The sequence below is a fragment of the Pelodiscus sinensis genome, chromosome 17 (assembly GCF_049634645.1).
Source record: "Pelodiscus sinensis isolate JC-2024 chromosome 17, ASM4963464v1, whole genome shotgun sequence".
NCBI classification, from domain to species: domain Eukaryota; kingdom Metazoa; phylum Chordata; order Testudines; family Trionychidae; genus Pelodiscus; species Pelodiscus sinensis.
Genome location: NC_134727.1, coordinates 7,629,606 through 7,655,355, shown reverse-complemented (window position 1 = coordinate 7,655,355; position 25,750 = coordinate 7,629,606). Strand labels below are relative to the sequence as shown.

At 38.4% G+C, this 25,750-nt stretch overlaps 1 protein-coding gene across 1 annotated transcript in view; it reads right to left on the bottom strand.

The window, feature by feature from the left end:
- SLIT3 (slit guidance ligand 3) overlaps positions 1 to 25,750 on the bottom strand; it is a 795,269-nt gene that overhangs the window by 241,596 nt on the left and 527,923 nt on the right. The window contains exons 9-10 of the mRNA XM_006115755.4: positions 20,673 to 20,814; positions 7,437 to 7,508 (exon numbers count right to left, since the gene is read on the bottom strand). Of these exons, the coding sequence (XP_006115817.1) occupies positions 7,437 to 7,508; positions 20,673 to 20,814 (214 nt within the window). The remainder of the gene's footprint in view (positions 1 to 7,436; positions 7,509 to 20,672; positions 20,815 to 25,750) is intronic.

The following is a 25,750-nucleotide window of genomic DNA, read 5'->3' as shown; positions in this document are numbered from 1 at the left end:
GTGGAGCAAAGCCTCGGAGGACGCTGGCAGCGGGACCGCCCAGATGCGCCGTGATCCTGCTGCCCACGTCCTCTGCGGCTTTGCTCCATATCTCCGTGGTCTGCTGGGGGCCCCCCCCAGCAGACCAGTGAGACACAGAGCAGATTTTCTCGCCCCAGAGGACGCGGGCGGCGGGACTACGGCGCATCTGGGAGGTCCCGCCGCCCGTGTCCTCCAGGGCGAGAAAAGCCCCGTTCGTAACTGCGGATCCGACATAAGTCGGATCCGCGTAACTCGGGGACTGCCTGTATTTCAAAATAAGCTATTTCACAGTATTTCTTCTGGAATAGCTTATTTCAAAATACACGTGCAGTGTAAATGAACCATAGTCTCTAAGCATTTAGCAGGCATTTTGGCAAAGGAAAGTTTAAGGAAGAATTTGAAGGAAGGCAACAAGGTGACTTTGAGGATGTTTAGAGAGAGCGCCTTCCAGCCAGGAGGGGAAGCATGAGAAAAATGCACAACAAAAATGCTTGTTTGAAAATTCAACCAGTGGGCAACTGAGACTAGTATCAGTAGCTAATCAGAAGCGGGAGTTAGTATTTCCCAGCTGAGAGAATACGTAGGATAGCAAGAGGCTACAAAGGGCCATGAAAGTGAAGACAAGTAGCTTATGTCTGATGCAGCAGAGAAGAGGGCACGGTGGAGGGACACTAGGGGTATGTCTAAACTACGCATTATTTTCCAAAGTGGAAAGACCTGAAAACAGGTCTTTCGAAAGTGAGAGTAGTCTGGATGCGTTTTTTTCCAGAAAAAAAACCCCTTTTTTAAAAAACCGTGTAAGCCTCATTTTTTTAAGGAAGAGTGGTTTTTCAAAACAGTTTCTTTTTATGAAAAAAATGAGTCCAGATTCCTTTCACTTTTAGTCAAGATGTAGCTTAAGAGAGGGGCAAAAAAGGTCAAAGCACCAGGCTAGGAAAATGAGCTTTACAGTAGCAAGCTGAATGAATATAAGTGGGACAAGACTGTATTTGTGAAGGCCAGAGAAAACTATATTGTGATCATTGAGATGCAAGAGAGTGACAGCCAGGACAAGAATTCTAGTTTCCTACACAAAACAAAATGTGTTAGCCCTGTTTTGGGTTAAGCATGAATTATAGCAATTAACCATCCTAAGAAATGTGAGTGCTGGAATGGATACGAGTCTGTCCTGTGCCAAATGTGCATGTATGAGGGAATGGTTCAGCCATTTCTGTGATTTCAAAGACCAGCTTTAGTGCCACTTAGAACAGGCGCTGAGCAGTAATCAATTGTGCCACTGAGGTAAGGTTCTTAATGGACACTATTGCCTGTGGTGGACGAGTAGAGCATATAGTCTACTGCACCTTCCCATCTTAAGGGAACTTTGCTGGGCATTTTATCCTAGATGATAGCCCTATTACGCCACCAGCATGGTGTCAAGGGGCCATAAATCACTACAAAATCTGGCCAAGCCATTAAGTTTTATTAATGTCCCCTTCACACTGCAATTATAGCAGTGCTAGTCAAAACACGTTGTCACAGAATATTTGAAAATGTTTGGTTGAAAAAAAAAGCAACGAAGGATGTAGAACAGTTTGTTTACGGGAATAAATTCTATTATATCCCTGCTAAAGAACCCGTCCATCCTTTCCTACAGGTGGGATTCAAGCATGCTGTACAGGGTGCCTCAATGTGGCTATGACATCAAATCACTTTCTCCAAGCTATTTAGTACACGCAGAACTTGAAGCATGTGAACTGTCACCTGAAACTCTGACTCTTAATTGTTCAGGCTAGTGCAATCTGACATGGGTGGTATTTCACATACTACATATCCATTGTTACTCCATTTCTGCTAGAACACCTTTTTCAGAACAGTGCAATAAACGTCATTTGAGTAGCAGCCTTCTAATATCTCTTTAGGAATCTAGAAGGAATTTGGTTTTCTCACAAGTCTCTTAAAATGATTGATCTAATAATGTTTCCTACTATAGCTTGTAGCTTCACTTTTGTCCACTGGAGTTTCATTTTTGTGGTTCTTCTTTAGCTATACTCACTGCAGTCAAGTCTGTGGTGAGTATAGCTGACGAAGAAGAAGCCCTTTTATGCCCCTCAGAAAGCTATTTAGGAAATCTGTTACCATCTTATTATCTAGACACAAAGTGCAGTAAATGTTAACAGCAGCCTTCATAGCAATAGCCAATTTCTTGGCCCAAAGTTTGGACTATGACATCTATTCGGGAATTTTTTTTAACCCATTACAGTGGAGCAGGGCAATATGATACATCAGAATCCTGACATCTGAAAGAGGAACCAAACATCTCAATGCAGCCTGTGTCTGTATGCATCCCATTTTGATTGAAACAAACGTTTTTGTCCCTTTTCCCCTTCTCCAGGTTAGGATGTTAATCTGGGTATGACTAATGGTGCCTGAACTTGCATAAGCAGCATGCTGAGAAACGACATTCACCTGCTTCTTGCGGATGTGGCATGCTCACCATTAGAAGGCAATTAGCTATATTATTTCCTTTCCATTAGAGCCAAGGCTCCAGTGCTGTTGCTTAGATAGCAAAGCTCAATCTCCTTCTGCCTTGATTGAGGCACCAGGATTCAATTAAGATTTTGCTTTTCATTTTTGTTTCCTTTTTTATGGTCTGCTTCTTTGTGGTAAGTTCTCTCCATTCTAGTGCTTGATTTACATCAAGAAAGCGCATGTACATGCTTTCCTAGCCTTTCATTACTAGGTTAGTTTAGGTAATAGAGCGCCAACTTCCACAGTTTTGGCTATTACTAGAATCACAGAGTGGAACTGCAGCTCTTTAGCAGGGAGTTTAATGGACTGATCGGGATTCCATCCAGGCAGAGAATTCATTAACCATCTCAAAGTCTCATCGTCTTATGCTCATGACAACATATAAACGATTTTCTGCTAAACACACTCCTGAGGGTGACTGCATGCAGCTACTGTATACGAGTGCAAATCATTTCTGTCTGTGCAACATGGAAGAAAGTCTATCTTGTGCTTCTTGTATAGCATATGAAGATGATTTACGTTTCTTTACTGCCTTCTAAAAGCTTTTCAGACAAACTATTGAATAATGTTTAGAGCTGGTTGAAAAGTGATCCTCCTCACAATTCACAGAATAATTTGAGGAACGGTTATACTGCAGCTTTGTGACCTGCTTATTAGCAAGATGAAAAGTGTTAATGTTAAAATATCAGGTAGAAGTGCAGTTATAGAATAGCCACACCTTTCTGGGAGCTGCAGCTACTTGTATTCAGTCTTGTGCCCAAAATGCACCCGAGAAGCACAAATAGCAGGGGATGGCATAGGGATGTTAGTATAAATGTTCAAAATCCTTGACATGCAACCACATATTTGACTACTAGAAGGATGAAATCTTCTTTCTGACCCAGGTACATTGAGTTGCAGTAGTTAGCCATGTGTGGGAGGAATGAATAACAACTGTGGTGAGGTTCATGAGAGATAATTTGTTGCAACCAAGAGAAGATGGCATAAGTTCTCTTGGCTACCTCAACTAACTGAACATCTGGAGGCAGTTAAGAATCCACTCTAAACAGTGAGCTGTAACTAAACGCAAACATAACTTCTCAATCCAGGTAACAACTATTACTTCTTCCCACCCCTCTGGATGTTGCCTTCATCCCACCTATCTTAGTTAGATGGCACCTCAGCTAAACAAGCTAATCTCAGCCACACAGTTTTGGGAAACAAAAACTGTATCACCTTCCAGGAAACTGAGCTAAGTACTGTCAAAACTGTAAAATAGCCCTTCTCCCCATAAACATCCTCACCAAACAGCAACAGTAGTGATCTAGAACTTTCTGCTGCTCCACAGCAGTGCCCTAATATCACCCTTCGATTGCTTTTAGAGAAAAAAATGGAGGCACTTTTGTTCGGGCCTCCGGGCATGTTATTAATCCTGCTGATATCAAAGACTCCTGCTATATCTGAAAAATTAGCATGAACAAATGCACTTTTCCCTACACTCGAAGATCATCAGCCAATGAAACCAGCACAGTCTCCATGCATAGCCAGGTCTAAAACAACTAGAGAGAACAGAACTTAGTAAATCTGAAGACTTCTCATGATGCCAAAGCTACAATCTTCTTGACACTAGCCATGTGTCTAATATTAAGATTAGAGCCATGACTCATGAGCCTTTTAATATTAAAAGTGAGTTTCTTGACCACAGTTCATGCTTGTATTAGTAATACTAGCATGTTGCAGTCCCTAAGGGAGATGACAGTAACGGCCAACAGTAATGAAACTAATAGATCACCACCCGATTTCACAAATTCTGATGAGCACTGGTCCAAATTACAGATCCTCAGTGTCCCACAACAATTCTGGAACCTCACTAAGGAAGCAGACCAGTGTTACAGCAAAGAAATGCCACAATTGTCCTGCCACACTCTTACAAGGGCAGTGCTTGATCTTAGATTTTTCCATAGAAGCCATCACTTAAGTGTAAATAAAGTGTGTGAAACACTGGGAGATTTCTTTGCTAAAAGTGGATAAAGAATGTACCATTAACATTTGGCGATTAGCTTAGGAACAAAGCCGAGCGTCTTGAAAACGTGTGTATTTAGCAGCATGTTCTATGGACGTGAGACATGGGTGATAATGAAAGATTCAAAGAGAAGGATATTGACGTTCGGGAGGAGTTGTTATAGAAAGATCCTGAGAATAGGGTGGATGCGAAAGGTCACCAAAGAGGGATTATATAGGAAGATACAGCTGAAAGAGAACCTACTGCAGAAGGTTATACAATAGAAGTTACAGCTGTCTGGGCATATCTGCAGAACAAATGACGAGTGAAAAGTTAAGACCCTGGTATTTGGCATAAAGGATGGTACAAATAGGAGAGACAGACCCCACAGAGAATGGGTAGATGATGTAGTAGATTGGTGCGGAGCTAGTCAACAGAAACTAAGCCACTCCACACTAGACAGGGAAAGATGAAAGGAAATAGTGAGGGAGGCATCGGACACCAAGGGGCATTTAGCCCATCGTTGTTGTTGATGATGATGATGATAATGATTTACTGTCTCGCTATCATGGAAGGAATAGTAACAAGGTTGTGTAGAATCAGAACTGCCATTAAGCGTGTCTTTCCCATATATATATATATAAACTGCAAAACCCTATTATTAATAATACCACTTAACAGTATTTCAAGAATAATCTTAAAGCCGGTGCCAACAGTGCCTCAAAAGCCTATTAATGTAACTTGCTGATGGAATTGTCATACACAAAACCTTTACTCTTATCATTTTCATAATAAGCACTGCCCTGGCTCCTGAACAGTTAGGGAAAAACCATCATTTTCTATATCTTGACTAAGTCCTATGCAGTTGGAAAGCACCAATCAGGAAAACATAAGGAATAAATGATTATAAAGTTCTAATATTACTCATATCTCAGAAAACAAATAGTAACAAATAATGAAAGATAAACTTAAAAATAACAAATAGTCTGGTAGCACTTTAAAGACTAACAAAACATGTAGATGGTATCATTAGTTTTCGTGGGCACAGCCCACTTCTTCATATGACCACGAAAGCTCATGATACCATCTACGTGTTTTGTTAGTCTGTAAAGTGCTACCAGACTATTTTTTGTTTTTTAAGTTTATCCTGTACAGACTAACTCAGCTACCCCCTGAAGCTTTTAAATAATGAAAGAGTTACAAGTTAGGGAAGGGAACTGACCTTTTTCATAGAAATTTCTGTCTTGCTATCTAATATAGTAGAGTTTTAAAAATGCATACAGCTAAGTTGAACGTGAGAGAAAAGAGGAGAAAATGCATGATATTGATGATTTGATCTTTTAAGTATTGGGTTCCATATTTTAGAATTCCCCAGCTTTGATCACTGGGTGGCTCTGGGTTGTTGGCACAGCTACTTCACCCCATAGCCACAGTTTAACAGGGATTCACGTCAAAGAGCATTTTCTATTTGGTATTTCAATGTCTATGTGAAATAATTTGCCAAGAATGATCTTACTCTTATCGAGCAGCCCTTTACATAAAAAAAATCCAGTGGCCACGGTGCCTTCATAAGCAGTCTCAGCGAGGGGCTATGGGAAAAGAATTATTCCTTTTCCCCAAAAGGGTCTGGTGCACAGGAGTGCTCAGACACATTGATGGGATGGCAAGGCAATTAAGGAGAAGCTTGTTTTATCATGATATTGGATTATAGTACATGTTGAACCTCTTTAGTCCAGCACTATTGGGACCTGACTGGTGCCGGACTTGGGGATTTGCCGAACCACAGGAGGCCAATATTGTAGCGAGTGGGTGTCTTTATTTTTATTTAACTAAGGCAAATAAATGGAATAGTGCTCGGAATGCATCTTAATAACATATGACTGTACCGATACACCCTATATAAGCCTACACCCAGCTCAGGCTTATCAGCTCTCTTCATAGCTGTTTTATCAAATAATAAATATATTATAATACATATTTTATCAGATAATAACAAAGTCTTAGAGTTATTACACAATTTTTACTCTATTGGCACGAGGAAATAAGTAGATAAAGCATAAAAACATGCTTGCACTTTTAGCCGTAATTTAGAGCTAAAGAACAGCACAGAACTCTGAGAGCCAAGATGGGTGGGTGTAAACAAACTTTATAGGACCATGGGGAATTTAGCCACACCCACAATAAGCAGACAACCGACTAACTAAAAACATGCTGGACCATGGATATTGCTGGACCAGAGAATGCCAGTCTATAGAGGTTCAATCTGTACTACTGCCAGAAGGGGACAACAATTTTCAGTGCTGTCAATCTAGTATCTCTCATATGAGCCTCAATATCACTTGAAATATATATCTCCATATTCTGTTCTTTCATTACTGATGTAAATCCAGGGTAGCAATATTGAACATAATAGATTAGGATTCTTCTAGATCTATAATAGTGTCTGGAGGGGGAAAAAGCCTACTATACTTATTTTGAAACCCAACCTATTTTTTACCAGGAATACAATATATTACAAAAGTTCAAACCCCTCTTGAAAGAATCATCTCTTTTGCCTAATCAGTGGCAACTAACTTAAAGGATGCAAATAGACATCTAGATGCAAAAGAAAAATAATTACAATTCAAAATCTTCTCTGATTTAAGGAATTCAATGTTTTGAAAGAAATAAAAAGTACAACAATTAATTAATTCATATGCTACATAATAGAGAAGTGAATCTGCATTTTATTAACGATTTCATGCACTAGCATCCTGTGCCAATTTGATGCTGTTTTATAATTTGAAAAAGTGTTTATCTATGCAATCCATAGTGGTTTCTAAACAGAATTTGGCCGTTTATTTGAAAAATAAGAAGATAAAAGTTCAAAATGGTACAAGCTACAAGTATCAATCATGCACATTAGTCTTATTTTAAAACTTACATTCTCTTAAGTTTCTTATACTGGGAAAAAGCTCCAGGGGGAATTGTTTTGATGGAATTCTGTTCCAAGCGTCTAAAAACAAACAGAGCAACATAAGATTATAATGCAGAAATAACATTAAATGTTACACTGACTTTTTGTACAGATATATAAAACTATATTTGAAACAGACTTTCTTTTGAAAGCTGCTAAAATTCAGCAAATAGCTTTTTTAGACAACAAACTTATCTTCCCGATTAAGTAAATTTCTATAAAAAGAAAGAAAAGCAAGCACACAAGAAAGCAAGCAAGCAAGCCATGGTAAATTTAATTCTGTGGGAGCTAAGCCCACTTTCTCCTTTCTCAGAAGAGACACACTGCAAACCACACCACCACAACATCTTTAGGGCCAAAAGAATTAATGAAAGATTTTCAATGTATAGTGTAATATTTTGCACCAAGAATAAGGTAAAAAACTTGCAGTTATTGCAAGAGAATGGCAAATGTCCACCTTCAAGAAGTTGCTTTATTCTTATTCTCTGAAGCAGATAAAGGATGCCTTTAAGCTGACTCAGTTCTAAGGGTACGACTACACTACGTGCTTATTTCGAAATAGAGCATCTACACTACAGGGAAGCCTCAAAATTAGTCCGAGGCAGGCTTCCCTAATGTGGATGTGCTACCTCAATTGAGAGCCCCGGGAGGCACTGGGGAGTAATTACTTTGAATGGCCCTTGGGAGGAGCTATTTCGGAATAAGCTATTTCGGAATAATTCAAAGAAACAGAATTGCTGTGTGGATGCTTGCATTGTTATTTTAGAATTACAGCTGTTATTCCAAAATAAGGCTGTTGTGTAGATGTACCCTAACAGAATACTTTTTATACATATTTCTGAATCTCCCAATATAATCACTTATCTTGAGATAAGAATTTGGTAAGATAGAATTTGGTGCAATGTCAGACCATTAGACTCTGGCAGTGTTTCTCAAAGTGGTCCGTGTGAGAAAGCTGCTACTGGGCCGCTTCATCCTAACCCCAACCCGCTTCACTACCAGCATTTACAATAGTGCTAAATATTTTTAAAAGTGTTTTTAATTTATAAAGGGGGGGGGAGGAGAGGTTTGCACTCAGAGGCTTACCATGTGAAAGGTGCCAAGACAAAAGTGAGAACCACTGCACTAGACTCTCATGGATAAGTAGGTCTGTTTGTAAAGCATGGGGGTAAAAGCAAGGAATTCTAAGTTCTAGAGCTAGGTAGGTCACTAACTCACTTTGTCACTTTTTTAGACAAGGCCATATAATAACTTCTGTGTCAATTTTCCAATTTGTAATTTGGGAATAACAATGCTCTATTACATATCTTTCACAGGCGATGCAAGAATTGTGATATAAACTTTAAAAAAGGAAAATGATATATAAAAAGCATAAGATACGTTTGCCTCTTTTGATGTCCACTTAAGAACTAAAAAGGAGAGATCTCAAGAGATTTTGTCACTACTTTAGAATATTAGGGTCCATTTGTAAAGCCATATACCGAAGGCATCCCACAATAAAAACCAAAAAATTGCAAGGACTGATTGAGGAATATAAAATTCAAATTCACTTTTTAAATATTTTTTCATAAAAAAGTTTCTAAGTAGACATTTAGAAAGGTTCCCATAATCCTGAAGGACAGGCTTTGTAATCGTATAGGTTAATAAGAGGAAAAATGAATCCTAACAAGCTAAACTCAAAATACCCAAATTATCATGCTGCCAAAAATTCTTATCTCCAAATCTGACAGTGAAGAAAATTTGTTTTTACTAAGCCTCTATTTTGGAAAAAAAAAGTATGTTTTCCTAGAATGTCACATAAAATCGTAATTTTTAAAAGTGTTAGCATGATCATACAATCACTCTTGTTGGGAATGGTAGAGGATTGAAATACAAAGCACCCCAATATATCCTAAACACCTCAGTGACACCTACGGGTCCAGGACAACCCAACACACTCTCCTCTTTAAAAGCAACCATGGTAATGGGTAATTAAGAACATAACTCCCTGAGAGGACATGGAGTTAATTAGCATTGATTATTGGTGTAACCATATGGAGGAGAGAAACAAAAATATGGAAGTATGGGTTCTGGAGATAACATGCATTGCAGCAAGAGGGTGAAGCATGTGTTTGAAAGGACTGCAGGAGACTGAAGAGGGAACTTATGGAGCCAATAGCAAGTTGCTTCAGAGAATATCCTCTACATGATCTGTTCCTGCAATGAATAAAAAAAATCCCACTTTCCCCAATACATTTTCACTAGTTTGGCTGTCTTACAGGAAACAATTGAGTGGATCTGAATAGCAAGTAAAGCAATAAGTACGTAATCATTGCCATTAAGCTTTACTATTACCATTCCTATTTGGGGATCCATTAGGAGACTTAATTATCTTAATCATTCCGTGATTTGAATCTCTGTACAATATTTCCCTCACAGTTGGTTCTAAATTGTGTGGTATGCACATGCACTGTACTGCAGGCGAGTGAGCAATGAAATGTAAATTGCTGCGAATATCAGCACATTGTTTTTTTAGTGTGCTTGTGCTACCCAGAGTTGCAACAGATTTTTCCCAGACATTCTGTAGGTCAATTTTTCAGAGAAGGCTTTTGCTTTGTATACTCACAAAGGTTTGCCTTTCTAGGAATAAAATGGGGAACTCTCTTCCCAACAACCCACTCTGCAGACACAAATTAGGTGTTTCTGTGCTTCAGAGAGACACACATTTCTTCAGGACCACTTGACTGAACAGAATTGCAAAATGAGATTAGGCTGGGTGAAAATCTGGTCCTTCATTAATAACTCTTTAAAGTGCACAGGGAAATGTCACATGTAGAGGTTAGAATCAATTGTATGTAAAAGATAGCAACCCTCCTCTTTTCCCGTCACACACACACACACACACACCAAACTGCAATCACTACATATCAAAGTCCACAGCTCCTGAAAACATAAAATAAATAATCTAGAAGATGACAGAGGAATGGGGGAAAGAAAAGAGAAATTAGGATTCCAGAGGGTTTTTTCATAGGGAGTTGGCCAGCAACACTCAGAATTAGCACTGAATTCTTCACTATTCACCACAAATGAGCAGCAGATGGCCTGTGATGAAAATAGATGGTCAAGGGTGGTATCACCTGCTGCTGCATCTTCAGCTTAGTTCCGCAAATAAGCTCTTGATTTCATTTTATTTTTAAGAAGTCTTTCTGTGGGGGACTATGGAGAACAGATGATGTAAATTTAGTGGGCCCTATCATGATAATGATACCCTGCAAGTAGATGTATGTAGATTCCAACTTGCCACAAAGCATAGTCGACTCTTACTCTATAGTATTAAAATGAGCAGTTGGAAAATACAAAGTAGACAGCTGGACTTTTATCATTCTTTTATTCATAAATGCATGTTATGGTGCTGTGGGTACAGGTTTTTATATTATTAGAAATGTGAAAACCTATGTGATTTATACTGTAGCTTTGTACTACCAGCCTGCCTGACCTCACTAGCTAAGCAACATGACTACAGGTCAGTCTGGGATGGAAAATGTCCCAGGAACAATTAGATTCTTCCAGAAGATGTTTCTGAGGGGTCACTCTTCACTACGAGTCAGTGCGGACTCACCATGCTATAGTGCGGAACAGTGCTGCTGGAAGCACAATCTTTCAAATAAGAGGCAAAACTGAGGCTCTTACCAGATCGTGTAACCCTCCCGCCCCCCCAAAAATGGTGTGGTAACCTGAGGGTGGTGGTTACATTCTGTTAAGAGTAGAGCTAGACAGAATGAAATGTATCAAATTTGCATCTTCAGGTGGATAGTATTCTTCAGCCCATATCCTAATGTGGTAGCTGCTGCTGCTGTACACTGGTAAAGAACAACTTTGTTCTTTCCCAGAAGTGACTGAGGTTTCAATGGATAGTGAAGTGATCCCTTATACATAACTTTTACTTGCCTCACTGGAATATAAGGAAACAATTTTGGAGATGCATTTTGAGATTCTCTGACAAAAGATGCAAGTGAAAAGAATAATTTTTATTGACTACTTAAACCATTTCCCCCAGGTACTAGATTTCTGTATTGTTTGGAATTAAAGTAAAAATGTATGAGAAAATGTTCACTGATACTTTGCAACCAGCTGTATTTTACAGACATAGCACTGACTATGTAGAATCCATGAGAACACACTATAAAGACTGGTGGAATAAACTGATTTGATAAGAAATGTACCATTCAACCCTCTCATAGGGTTTTGCTCCTCCGTTCAGTCATCCCCTTCAATCTGCTATGTCAGCTGCTGCCTGCAAGCATTGCCCAAATGTGTTGTAGATGCTGCACTTCCCCCTTCTGCTTTGAAACATTGTTGTGTCTGCCTTGGAGGGAAGGTTTCTTTTTAAAGCTTCAGTGACAGAGGATGTCAAAGGATAAGAGCAATTTCCTTTTCCCTTCTCTAATAAAGTATCAGAGCCTGGAAAACCCAGACAACCTGATGGATTCAGATGTATTTTTTTCCTAATATTGTGATGTGGGAGAAGATCTTTTTTGATTTTTAAATGACTTGTGGCACTAAGAGTACATAGCAAACAAAACAGTTAGAAAAAGCAAGGAAGAAAGGATGCACTTAAAGGTGACAAATGATCCTGCGACAAAGAATAAGCAATTGAAATCCCATCCTAATCCATCTCAAGGTTCTCTGGGGTGCAAATCTTTTCGTCACCACCTCATTTGATGCTTAAACTACTCAAACACATAGCAGGAAAACACAAAGGATTAAAAAAAATCACCTAACACAGCTTTCTTAGAGCCAGATCACATTCTTTGGAGGGGTGAAAACATTTGTCTTGAAGAGTAATGCTCATTACAGAGTGGGGGAGACAGTCATATTAATTTGGGCCTCAGCTATCTCTTTTTCATTGGGGGGAAAAACAGAATTTGTTACTCGGCTTGTTAATGGAGCAGTTTGCTAGCAATTTTCCCATTTCAAACAACATCTCGGCCGCTAATGCATAATGGTTTGTCAAGCCTACCCATAACACAGACAAATCACTAGCTTGGGAAAACAGAGAGAGAGGGAGCGAAGCATCAGTACCGATAATTCTTAGCTGTCAAATGAATAGAGTCTACAAATGAGGCAGCTACGCTCTATTACCAGTGTTGTCATGCTCTGCTTCTGATGTGCAGAACATGTCCCTTCCACAAGAGGCAGCCATTGAAAGTTCCTGCTGGCAGAGGACAAAGTAATGCACAATGACCAATCTGCACACTGGGTCCTTATATCACCAACGTTCTTATAGGCTTGCACCATTTGGGTGGCCAAGAGGTTCCTTGCTAAGAGACTGGGAATATCAAAGACCCGGAGTAAGGTGGGGGATTTCTAAGAAGCAACAGTGACCCAATGAGAAGTGTGTGTCTTCTTCTGATACCTGAGTTAGGGGAGGACACCATATACTTGGGACTTCAATATATGAACTTCGTTGAATTTTTTTGGCCCTTAACAGGGGCTGGTCAGGTATTAGATTTATTCTTCTGTTACATTACAAGTTGCCTCACAGAGGTTTTGAAACCTGACCTAGGTCCCTTGACACCTTTCATGCCTTGAATAGCCTGTCTCACTCTGCAACGTTTATTCCATCACAATGACATGAGCAGATCCCTACTTTACTTTGTTAAAGTATTTATCAAAAGGTAATCACTATGTCAAGTGCATTGTGGTTACAAAAAACCAATACTTTGCATTTAGCCAATCAGTGAAAAGGTATTCCTACTGAATTATGGCAATGCACAACAAATCAATGCCAAATAAAGGATTTGGACAGCATCATGTAAGCAAAGTTTGAAGTCAAAATGCACAATGTTGTTGCTTGAGAAACTTTGGGGGTTGGGAATTCTGAGTGGTGGCCTTTGTGTCTCTTCTCTTCCTTCCTCACCCAAAAGACAACAGAACTACTTTAATGATTGGTTTGTAAAACCAAATATTCTAAATCTCTTTGCATTCTGCTGTTTTAAGTAATGGATTTTTAAAGCTTTCATTCTCTTTCTGATTGGAGCTACTGCTACTGCTGTTATATAACACTGAACACATATGTGGTTCTCTCATTCTCTTAGGGCATGTCTACACAGCAGGGCAAAATTTGAATTAAGCTACGCAACTTCAGCTACGTCAATTGTGTAGCTGAAGTTGAAATAGCTTAATTCAGTTTTTGGCACTGTCTTCATAGTAGGAAGTCAAAGGAAGAACACTCTTCCTTTGACTTCCCTTACTCCACGTAGAATGAGAGTAAGTAGTCTTCTATCTCGAAATTATTTCGAAATAATGGCTTGCAGTGTAGACATGCATTTTGTTATTTCAAAAATAACATCAGTTATTTCAAAATAACGCTGCTGTGTAGATGTGCCCTTAGGGATTTATACCACCACCCATCATGATAGCATCTGACTGCCTCCCAAGTAAAAATCAATAGTATTTATTATAAATCATAATGAAACCATTATTTTCGCACTGCAACCAAGGGAATTTACTTCTCCCAAACTTCACCTTCCCATTTTATGGTTTCTTATGCAGTGGAGAAGCTGTGGTCAGCAACCTGCTCTCCCTATCCTATACCAAGAGTGCATGTCCCAAGTGTTCTAGTCTGTTTCATTTTGTTACGGAACTAGCAAACTCTCTCCCATGCTGCAACCTCTACTATCTTTGAATGGAATTGGAAAACTGTCAGGTTTGAAAATTAGCCTCACGGAACTTGGATCTAATGCTTGCCAGTGGTCAATATGTGACTTTGGATCAGAAATGATTAGACTGATAAATATCTAAGCGGTTTCCGAGCACAGGGACTCTGCAGATTCATTTAGTCACAAGTCATATTGATCAACTTTTGCATAAGGTCTGAAATATTACAGTTAGTTTTAAGGAAACGTAAGTTAGGTCTCAGGTGTCCATTAGAAAATCAAAGATTGCTTATCTACATGGATTTTCATCCACGTCTCCAAGTACAACAATTTCTTCCTAATTAGCTTTTCTTTAGGTTTCTCAAGACACTTGCTCTTCTCTGTCTGTAACAACATAACTGCAGATCTGTCGGTATAACCCAGAGCCATGGAGCAGGAATACGAATTTCCACCTTTCATTTCAAACCTTCCTTCAAGTGATGAAAAACCCCTTCGGGGTGTAGATTTTTTCTATCTATACTGAAACTTTAAAAAGCTAGAGATAGAATTCTTGACTGAATTTTTAACTACTTATCTTTATCATCCACAGTTCCCATTGGAATTGTCAACTCTAAACAGACTCTGAAAAGAAATCTCTGTACACTAACCTATTTGGATAACAATGCTCAGCAAAGAGCTCTCTGGCATGACGACAGGCATCTTTCATAATAAAAACAATGTAGTTTCACTTTAAGGGCTTGTTCTGGCCTCTAATATAGCAGACTCCATTAAAGACCTCATAGCCACCCCATAGTATCGGCTATTCACTGAGTCCAAGCTGATACATATCAACAGCACTTTCAAGACCAGCTTGTAAATACTGAATTTAGCAACCACTGTGCGGATCCAGGAGTAGGGATGCCAGGTGTCTGATTTTCTCCTGGACAGTCCGGTATTTGTGGCCCCTGTCCAGTAAAAAACCCCAGAAAAAACCAGACATGTAAAATTCTTCTCCTGCCATAACTGGATTTAAAGGCACAGTGACCCTATCCAGGGGATACCACAGAGTATTTTTCACATGTTAGAGAGAAGAGGCAGGTCTGGATCAAGCACTTCCTTGTATCAGGTGCTCAGTGAGACGGTCCTAATTTTTCTTTCCTGCTGATACAGCTGAACATGAGGTTCTCAAGCTTTCTGCCTCAAAAAATACATGGGAAGGTTCTGAATAAAATACCCTGCTCTATGCTTTGCTTCTCAACGACTCCATCAGCATCATGCCTCCTGACCCCCTAATTTCTTCCAGGTCCAGATACCTGTAGAAATCCCAACCTAAACAAGTTCAGGTTACAAGTGCAAATGCTTTCCTTATGAGATAGATACATGCCACTTATAGTATTTTGGCAACAAAACAGATATTTTAGGTTTCTGATAAGTAGAATATATAGATTATTTATTCTTTCCATGAAAACATCCATCAAACCCCACAAATTCATTTAGTAACACTAGCAGAAAACCAAACATACAAATCAAATGTCATAGCAGCTTCCTACAATAATAAAACTGATTAGCACATTTTATATGTATATATTTCATATACTTTATATATTTTGTTTTTGTATTCCATATTTATTTTCTCTGATGTCTTCTGCACTTTCATAATGAACTTTCAAGATGCGTACAGATATGATGAAATACGATCTCCTTCCTGTAATATTTCAGCCAATACTATATAATGTGGCCTTCAATGAAAGTACTTTGCTTTCTAAGATACCAGGTTAGAAACTACCTTTGAGTGACAGTCACATTAGATAACACAAGATCTCTGAAGTTTCTTGTTCTGAATTTTCCAGTCTGCTCTGCTCAATCTAAATTTAGTCAGTTTGATTACTTGGGATATGTTATTGTCCTTACTGTTCAGACAAATTCTTTTTTATTAACAGAACCTGATTTGTGTCTGGTGAGATTAAAGGATTCTTCAGAAAAAAAACTTCCAAGATTACAATCTCCTACACAGCTTTTCTGGTGAAATTCACCTGCATGCAGGTACTTTTTTTTTTTTTTTTTTTTTTTACAGATGTCAGAATTACAGTATAAATAGGCAAGAACAATCTAAACAATCTTCTAGCAATTTAAATAGAACCTCAACATTTCTATTCAAACTGTACCTTATGATACCCAGACAAAAAAACAAAAACAAAAACAAAAAAACTACACTCCTTCTTAACCCATCTCTGCATATAAAAGTGTCTTTATTTCTACCTTTCATCACTGATTTACATTTTTGCCGTTGTTCAGTTCCTCTGGGTGCAAAGTATGGGTGGGCCAGGTTGGCAGTTTGGAAAGGCATTGATTTCCTCTGCCTCTTATACCTGCCACCCATGCCCTAAAATGTAATGGTCTGGCAAAGAACCACACTTGCTAAAGGTGGAATGAACAGAAAGTTCATGTTGGTTAGCAATAAAGCAAAATGAATATTAAGGATTGGTAAACCAGATACTAAAAGGCATCTGACCTACAGTTCACACTAAACTTGAAACAATCCCCAATCCTATTCTGAGGTTTAAAAAAGTTTGGTTGAATTCAAATACTTTGTACACCTGCGTAGTCACTAGTACTGGTTAGTGCTGGAAGTGCAAAAGTACAAATTCAATGAGAATAGTTGCTTTTTGTACTTCTGAACTGATTGAAAGTAGAAACCCCAAAGTCCATTTCCAGGAAGATATTTCTGTTCATCAAAGCTGATGTCCTTTTTCATGATGACATCTAACAAGAAAATAAGCTATGAAGTCTTCTATAGAAGTACAGACCTCATCTAGAATATTTCATCTGTGGAACCCTCCACTTAAACCATTTAAGTGCAAAAAAAATAGAGCCATAACTCTGGCCCTGCCCTTGCAGCACAAGAAATGATCAGAGGCTTTAAAAAATCTTCTCGCTGAGGTTGTCCATTTCACACATATCAAGCAAGGTGAACTATCACAAATTATTCCCCTACCGCTTCACATTTCGCATTTGAGATTAGTAGATTACTGAGAGCTTGACCACAATCAATTGTGCCAAAATTGGGCCATCAGCTCCATCCAACAATGTCAGTGATATATGTTAGATACCACAACTGGTTGGTGAAGAATATTCTCAAAAGATCTAGTAATGCCATATGATCCCCTCTGGGGGATTCTTTTGCTATGCATGAGAATTGCAAGTTTTCTCTGGAGCATTTTCATATAAAGTGCATCTAGATCTGTTATCTTGACTCTCTAATTGACCCTAATTCACCAGACCCATTGCCTTCGCACAAAGAATCATCATCCATCTATGTCAGCATAAAACACCACATCACAAGAGAGACAGAACTCCCACTTGATTATATTTAAAAAGAAGCCCAACCCTGTAACCTCCCCCTTTCCTGGAAATTGCTCATTCCCTAAGCACACCGAAATATACAAGTTTAAAAAAAGACTAAGAGAACTAACGTTTAAAAAGGTGAATAGAAAAATAAGCTCTCTCTTAACTTAAACAAAAAAGCAATTCTGGGATAAAAGGGAAAGTCTTCTTATGGTTCAGTAGCTGATGAAAAGTTGGGAAAGAAAGGTAGGAATAATGTTTCTCACAGTGCAGACAAGTAAATAGTGGGGTGCCCCAAGAATTAATACTGGGACAAGTGCACTTCAACAACATATTAATAAATCACCCAGAAACGGGGGTGAACAGCAAGATGGCAAAAAGGGCAGATGATACAAAGTTCCTCAAGGCAACTAAATTAAAAGCTGACTAGACAGAGTTACATACATTCGTGAAGTCATTCTGCCGCTCTACTCTGCACTAGTTAGGCCTCAGCTGGAGTACTGTGTCCAGTTCTGGGTGCCACATTTCAAGAAAGATGTGGAGAAATTGGAAAGGGTACAGAGAAGAGCGACAAGAATGATTAAAGGTTTAGAGAACATGACCTATGAAGCCAGGCTTCATGAACTGGGCTTGTTTAGTTTGGAAAAAAGAAGATTAAGGGGGGACATGATAGCGGTTTTCAAATATCTAAAAGGGTGTCACAAGGAGGAAGGAGAAAATTTGTTCCTCTTGGTTTCTGAGGACAGGACAAGGAGTAATGGGCTTAAAGTGCAGCAGGGGAGGTTTAGATTGGACATTAGGAAAAAATTCCTAACTGTCAGGGTGGTCAAATATTGGAATAAATTGCCAAGGGAGGTGGTGGAATCTCCCTCTCTGGAGATATTTAAGAACAGGTTAGATAGACATCTGTCAAGGATGGTGTAGGTGGAGCTTGGTCCTGCCTTGAGGGCGGGGGGCTGGACTCGATGACCTCTTGAGGTCCCTTCCAGTCCTATTATTCTATGATTCTATGAAGACCAAAAATATCATAGTGCCACTATAAAAATCCATGGCACATATACACCTTCAATAAGACATGCAGTTCTGGTCACCCCACCGCAAAAAAGATATATTGGAGTTGGAAAAGTACAAAGAAGGGCAACAAAAATGATTAGGGGTATGAAACAACTTCCATATGAAGAGAGAAAAGGCCAGGACTGTTCATTTTAGAAATGAGAAAACTTAAGGAAGATATGGTAGAGGTCTATAAAATCATGAATTGTGTGGAGAGAGTGAACAGAAAAATATTATTTACCCTCGTCACATAAATCAGGAACCAAGGCTCACTAAAAAAATGAATAGGCAGCAAAACTAACATAGGGAAATACTTCACACAACACAGTCAGTCTGTAGAACTTGTTGTCAGGTGATGGTGTGAAGACCAAACTATATGGCTGTGTCTACACTGGCATGAATTTCCGGAAATGCTTAAAACGGAATACTATTCCGTTTTCAGTTTTTCCGGAAAAGGAGCATCTACATTGGCAGGCTGCTTTTCCGGAAAAGCTCTTTTTCCGGAAAAGCGTCCGTGGCCAATGTAGACGCGCTTTTCCGGAAAAGAGCCCCGATCGCCATTTTCGCGATCGGGGCTTTTTTCCGGAAAAGACTACTGGGCTGTCTACACTGGCCCTTTTCCGGAACAGTGTTCCAGAATAAGGACTTAGGCCCAAGCGAGAGCAGAATAGTTTTTCCAGAATAGCGACTGATTTTGTACAGTAGAGCATCGTTGCTTTTCCGGAAATTCAAGGGCCAGTGTAGACAGCTCGCAGCTTATTCTGGAAAAGCGGCTGATTTTCCGGAAGAAGTGGCCCAGTGTAGACACAGCCTAACTGTGTTCAGACAAGAATGAAAAGCTCCTGGAGGACAGGTCCATCCTAACAGAAGACTGTACTTGCCTGAACTTTTAAGGAAAGGAAGTGTTCAGAGTTAACTGTGATCAAGAATGTGACTATTTTTACATTTATAGTGAATATATTTACATGCCCAGGTTATCATGGGCAGTAGAACACCAGAGCACTGTTTATAGCTAACATATTTGTTCAATGAAATTATATGTTTAAAATAACTTTTTATATGGGAGTTGCAAGGTCCACACAGAACATGGAAACTGATTAAATTAAACATACCCTCTCATGTGTAGAGAGATATTAATCACTCAGATTTTGCTCTGAGTCCTAAATTACAAAAATAATGAAGGTAGAGACAGTGGAATGCACAAATAGACCAGAGTACCAACAAAACCTAAGTTTGCATAATTTTGGATAAACAGTACCCCTCAAATTGCTGGGAGTCAGATATTACATTGCAATGGGCAAGCATAAAAATGAAGAAGCAACTAAGCTTGTCCAAGAAGAGTCTAGGAATATATCTGCAGTCTAGGAATATTTCTGCAGAGATGAAAAGCTGACTTGTTACAAGTACTATATGGATATGACTGAATCTATAAAGTTAAAGCACTCAAAGCTGGTTGCAAGAGGGATGCTATCTGCACTACAACAACCTCTAAAGGAATTCCCTGTGGAACAACCAAAAGCAATTCTGTTTTATTTCACACTAATCAGGACTGTGGTAGATTGTGAACTGCTGTGACAGATAAAACTAGTAAAAGCAAGTACATCTGAAAACTAATATCTGATATGATGATAAAAGAAAGTGCTGAGATAAGTGTAAAAGATTTGGAATAAATGAAATGTAGAAGGCAGAAAAGAGAGGAACAAATCGCTGTTTGTTCTTATGTTCTTATGTCAGATTTCAGCACAGAAAAGAAACCCTGACTACATGTTCACTCTACCTGTCTAACATTAGAGTTTCCATTATTTGGAAGAATTCTCTAAGGTAAGCCAAAATATGAAAATTACTCTGTTAAGGAAAATACAAAAGAGGAGCGGATCTATTTTTATTTCTTGGTCTCTAGATATAAGTGATCATACCCTCTTTCTAGTGGGTAAAAATACACACTGAAATGAATTTGATCCTGTTCTCAGATGTGCAGGGGTGTCTGGACAATATCTCATTTTGCATTTAAGACATGGATTGAGCCCTTAAAAAACTGAAACTGGAAGGTGAGAGAGGAATGGCCATGTGACTGGCAAATGGTTAAGGTCAACTTAAATTGTTAAAAATGGCAGCTCCCTCCGGTAAGTGAAATGAGCTAGATTGGGAATGACGCGTATGAGACTAGTAAATTGACACGGGCACTTACATTTCCACAATGCTCTCTGGTAGGTTAGATGGAATTTCTGTTAAGCCCTTGCCTCGACAGTCCACAATGTTGTTGCTGCATGTGCAAGCGGATGGGCAAGTGATGGAATTAGCATTGCAGGATGGAGGTTCAGAGTGGGAACCTGAGAAGGTAAAGACAGCACCAAAATGATCAAGATTAGGTTTGCAAACTCATCATTTATTATTTTAACAATGAAAAATACAGCGGTCAATGAGTTTTCATTTCTCATTTACAGAATAAGTGGTAATCCCTTTGGATTAAATTAATTTATTATTGTGCCACAAATCAACTTCAGAGAAAATGCACAGAATATTATATTTTTACTATTACATAACCTCAATGTTATTAATTTATTGTTTTCCCTGATCTTTTTTACATTAGCCACATATTTCCATTTATTATTTCAATCTAAATTTGGAAAATGAAAGCTTAATATCCAGGAATACTTCCAAAGAATGAGGTCTAATTCAGTACTGAATAATTTTGTTAGAAACACGATGTGAGTCAATCTCTGGGGTTGTTTAGGAAAAGTCAGGACAACGAGCTCAGAATATACAGTATCGGAAAACATTCTCGTTCATTGGCTGAGGAAAAGGCTAACTGACCCAGTATATATTTTGCTCCTGCAGTTTCTACAAGATTTGCAAACTTTTGAAATTGCACATACTAGTTACGAGATGGAACCATTTTATTGCTAAATAAAGTACAAAGGATGAGTATAGCATACTAATTGTCACAATATCAGGCAATGTAATGGATGAAGAGAAAAAATTACTCATAACATTAAGAGCTCTGTATTGTAAACCTTTATTCAATCCTGTAGTCTCACTGGCGACAAGGAAGCTATTCATTGGGGGTCAAGTTTTATGGATGGAACCATCTAGTTGTACACATTCAAAACAATTAATTAAGTGCACATTAAATTTTACTCTCATTAACGTTTCTAAAAGCTTATCACTTTCTCCAATGTCAACCTAAAAGTTACAATTCACACATATTTTTGTATCATGCTATAATTAGATAGAGAGATAGAGAAAGAGAATGAGAGAGAGAGAGAGAGAGATTGAGATGGACACAAAGATATATTCTGTGTGGTGGAAATCATTTTTAAGCCTATCAAATTTTACAAATGATTGAAAGGTCTTGAGCTTCAAAGGGGTGTCCAAGTTAGTCTGTAATTGGAAAAACTTAAAAAACAATAAATAGGCTTGCAGCATCTTAAAGACTAAAAAAACATGTAGATAGTATCCATAAGATTTCATGGGCACAACCCACTTCTTCACAGGTCTTGGTCAAAGTTCCAAAAATTACATACAATTTCAGGAACTGAAGATATTTTTTGGAATTATGAGGAAACATACACAGCTGACCAAAACCTGCTAAAATGTGATAGTCTTAATTAAAACAGCTTATTCCTCAAGGCTGGGAGTTGAGCTGATTGGGAATTTTTCATGGAACCTTTTTCCATCAGTAAATGCCAGTCACTCAAAATTGAAACTTTTCAAGAAAAGTTTTATCAGGAAAATTTGTCAGATCAAAAATGGGGGTACAAAGAGACCCTCTGCAAAATAGCCATTATGCCAGTGGTCAGAACACTTTTATGGGATGTTGGAAACTTGGGTTTAGCCTAGCTTTGCATAAGAGAGAATAGGGATTTGAACCTGTTCTGCATCCCAGATGAGTGCCCCTAACTACTGGACACTCTCAAGGACAGATCTCTCTTTCCTTCATTTTTTTAAGAAAAATGTGAAAGGTCTAGTATTGGTTCCCATATGGAATGAAACCAAACACCAAAACCTCATTTTTTTCATGAAAATTCTATTTTCTTGCCAATCCTAGATGAGATACAAAGAGGCAGTGGCAAAATATTAACAAAGTGATGAAAAGCAGTAGAACATGTTCAGTCAAGAAATTATATTCCTTTGGTTACAAAACACTAAATAAACTCCTTATTGTTTAAATCACAAATTACAGACGACATGTGGAAAGTCATAAACGAAACTCTAACATTCTTTAGGTTTGTGTTTAATTAGAAACATGCAATATATTAAGCCAAGGATTGGAACTGTAATTGGCCATATGGTCCAGAAGGTCTTATTCTCATAAAATATTATTGTAATAACCTGCTTCTTTTGATCTTCATCTGCAGACCATCCAGATTATAGCAAAACCTTAATTGTGGAAAGCCAGCAGTTAACTTGAACACTTTGTCACAAATACCTTTCATCAATCCTACGTGTGTTTGTGTTTATACATACACATCCCATTTGACCACTGTAGGGAAGAGTAACTGAATGCAGGGTAAACACCTACTGGGTGGAAAAAGTTATCTTGCAAAATACAGTATTTAAGACAATAAAACTTGGTTTCAATGACCAGTGGGATCAGATGACTTTCTTCTATCCGGAAAAGAATAACTTCTAGGCACTGTTGGTTCAATGCTCTGCTATTCGCAAATAAATACTATACTGGTAAGTTCTGTGAGTTGTGGATGGGTTCACAAGTGGCTGAAATACAGCTCCAAACATCTCCACAGTTGAGATGAAGATTGGGCAAATACCTGAGATTTGCATACAACTCCCATATATCACCTAATATAAATGATGGATAAATAAAAGCACAGGGGTAAGTAACATGCATCATATCATCCCATATCAGAAAGATGCTTAGATTGAAATGGCTATAAATGTCATGATTTTGAAATGTAGATCCTGTTACCAAAAGCTGCAAAATGAAAACAGCTAGTGATTGGCCTTACACATCCAGGGTGGAAGTCTCTTGACACAAGGAAAAGAGAATTACTGCAAACTTGTACTGTCTGTCTGAGAAATGTCAGAGATTCCATTGAGAATTGGTATCTGTGTGCTTGAATTTCCATTAGCTCAAACAGATTGTGTCTGATGGTCATCTCTCTTCTGAGCTGTCAATATTATGTGGCTAGGAAGAGTCAGAAAATAGGGAAGGAGAGACAATATCAACATTGACTTACACTCTGAGGCATGAGGATCTTAAAAGTGAGTAAAAAAGTGTTCACTCAACTTTTATAGTAGTTTCAATTTCAACAGAATTAATGTAAGGTTTATTTCAGAGTCTGTCTTTGAGACAGCTGTCTATTTCAAGTTTTCTCACATTTCCGTTTTTTAAACAGACCCTAACAATTTTAACTATCATCTTAACTATTTCATATGAAAGAATTACACAACTGTAATTTAATTTTCATTTTTAATTATTATTATTATTATAGGCGGACTAGGTGGCAACGATCAGTTACCTGAAAACATTGTTTTCAGTTGCTCGTAACTTTGGTAATTTTAATCATTTGGAATAAAATTTTGTATGACAGGTATCTGCCTTGGACTGATTTTTTTTTAATTTCTTTGCCTTTATGTGTTCAGAGCAGAGATCCCATTGATTACAGATGCTGCTGTGAGTAATCAAACTTCTGCCAGTCAACCCAGTTAAGATCTCAGCTCAGGCACCCAAGGAAATGAGAAACACACACAATAAGTGTCAAACCAGTAAGTAAGGTTTGATTTAAGTGATTTGACTAGTATCACACAAAAACTCCATAGAAGTATTTAAGTGCTTTGACTATGAGTCCATTTTCCTCCCCTTCCTACAATTCCCGGCCTCATTCACTATACACTTTTAAACTTCTGCAATGGTCTTACAAAGTCTCCATTGCTACACAATTCTCATTCATTCTTTGAGCAGGGATATTCCGAGCACTGAATGAAAAAGGAGTCCTGTAGAAGAAGTAGAATGTGATCATGCCATTAACGACAATGACATATGCATATGCAAATGAGGGCTGAATTAAGTTTGCACCAGCAATCTTAATTCTGGCATAGCCTAAATTCTGAGTGCTTGACTTTGCAACCTTAAGAATATTATTTTGACATAGTTTTGTGTATAATATACTATTTATATTGCACCAACATTTAAACACTTCAGATACAATGGGGCGTCATTGCACTATTATGTCTAAACACATAGTGAGAGACAATTCCTGTCCCAAATAGTTTACAATCTAAAGTTAAAACCAAACAGGACAAAGGTCCATTCCATTAGGGGCTTTCTTCTGGTTTAAAACCAGAAGGCCAATCCTCAGTTGTTCTGAATCAATAGAGCACCTTTAAAGTCAATGGAGCTATGCCAAGTTACACCAGCAAAACAACTAGCACTAAATGTATGTCCTAAAAATATCTGTCTTCCTAAATCATTGCATCTCTTTTGAATACTGGAAATTTCCTGAGCTCCTTTTACTTATTTTAGTGTACATCTAGACTGCGTTGCTCTTTTGGGATACTGGAAGTATCCTGAAATAGCAATGCTGCATCTTTAAAAGCACCCACTATTTCCCAAAATATCAAGAACACTATTCCGGCATACCTTTAGCCCTCGTTCCATGAGGGTTAAGTGATTTGTCGGAACAGTGCCTTATTTTGAAATTTGACACTGTATAGACAGCGCCAAATTTCAAAATAAGCTCTTTCAATTTAGACTCAGAATAAACTACACAATGTGTGTAGAGCAAATTGCATAGCTTATTCTGACAGAAGGGTCTATCTAGATGCACCCTTAGGCTATGTCTAGACTATATCCCTCTGTCAATAGAGGGATGCAAATCAAGCACAAAGAAATTGCTAATGAAGCTGGGATTTAAATATCCCGTGGCTCATTAGCATAAACATGGCCACCGCTTTTTTTTTAAACAGAGTTTTTCCAAAAAAGAACCCCCTGCAGTCTAGACACGGATCTGTCAAAAATAAACCTTTTCGACAGATCCTGTATTCCTCAAAAAACTAGGTTTACAGGATCTGTTGAAAAAGGGCTTAATTTTGACAGATCCACGTCTAGACTGCCTTTTATTTTTAAAAAACTCCATTTAAAAAAAAATTGGTGACCATGTTTATGCTAATGAGGCACGGAATATTTAAATCCCGGCTTCATTAGCAATTTCAATGTGCTAGATGTGCATCCCTCTATCGACAGAGGGGTGTAGTCTAGACATAGCCTTAGAGTGGGGCAGAGGTATTAGCTATCTTTCCATGAAA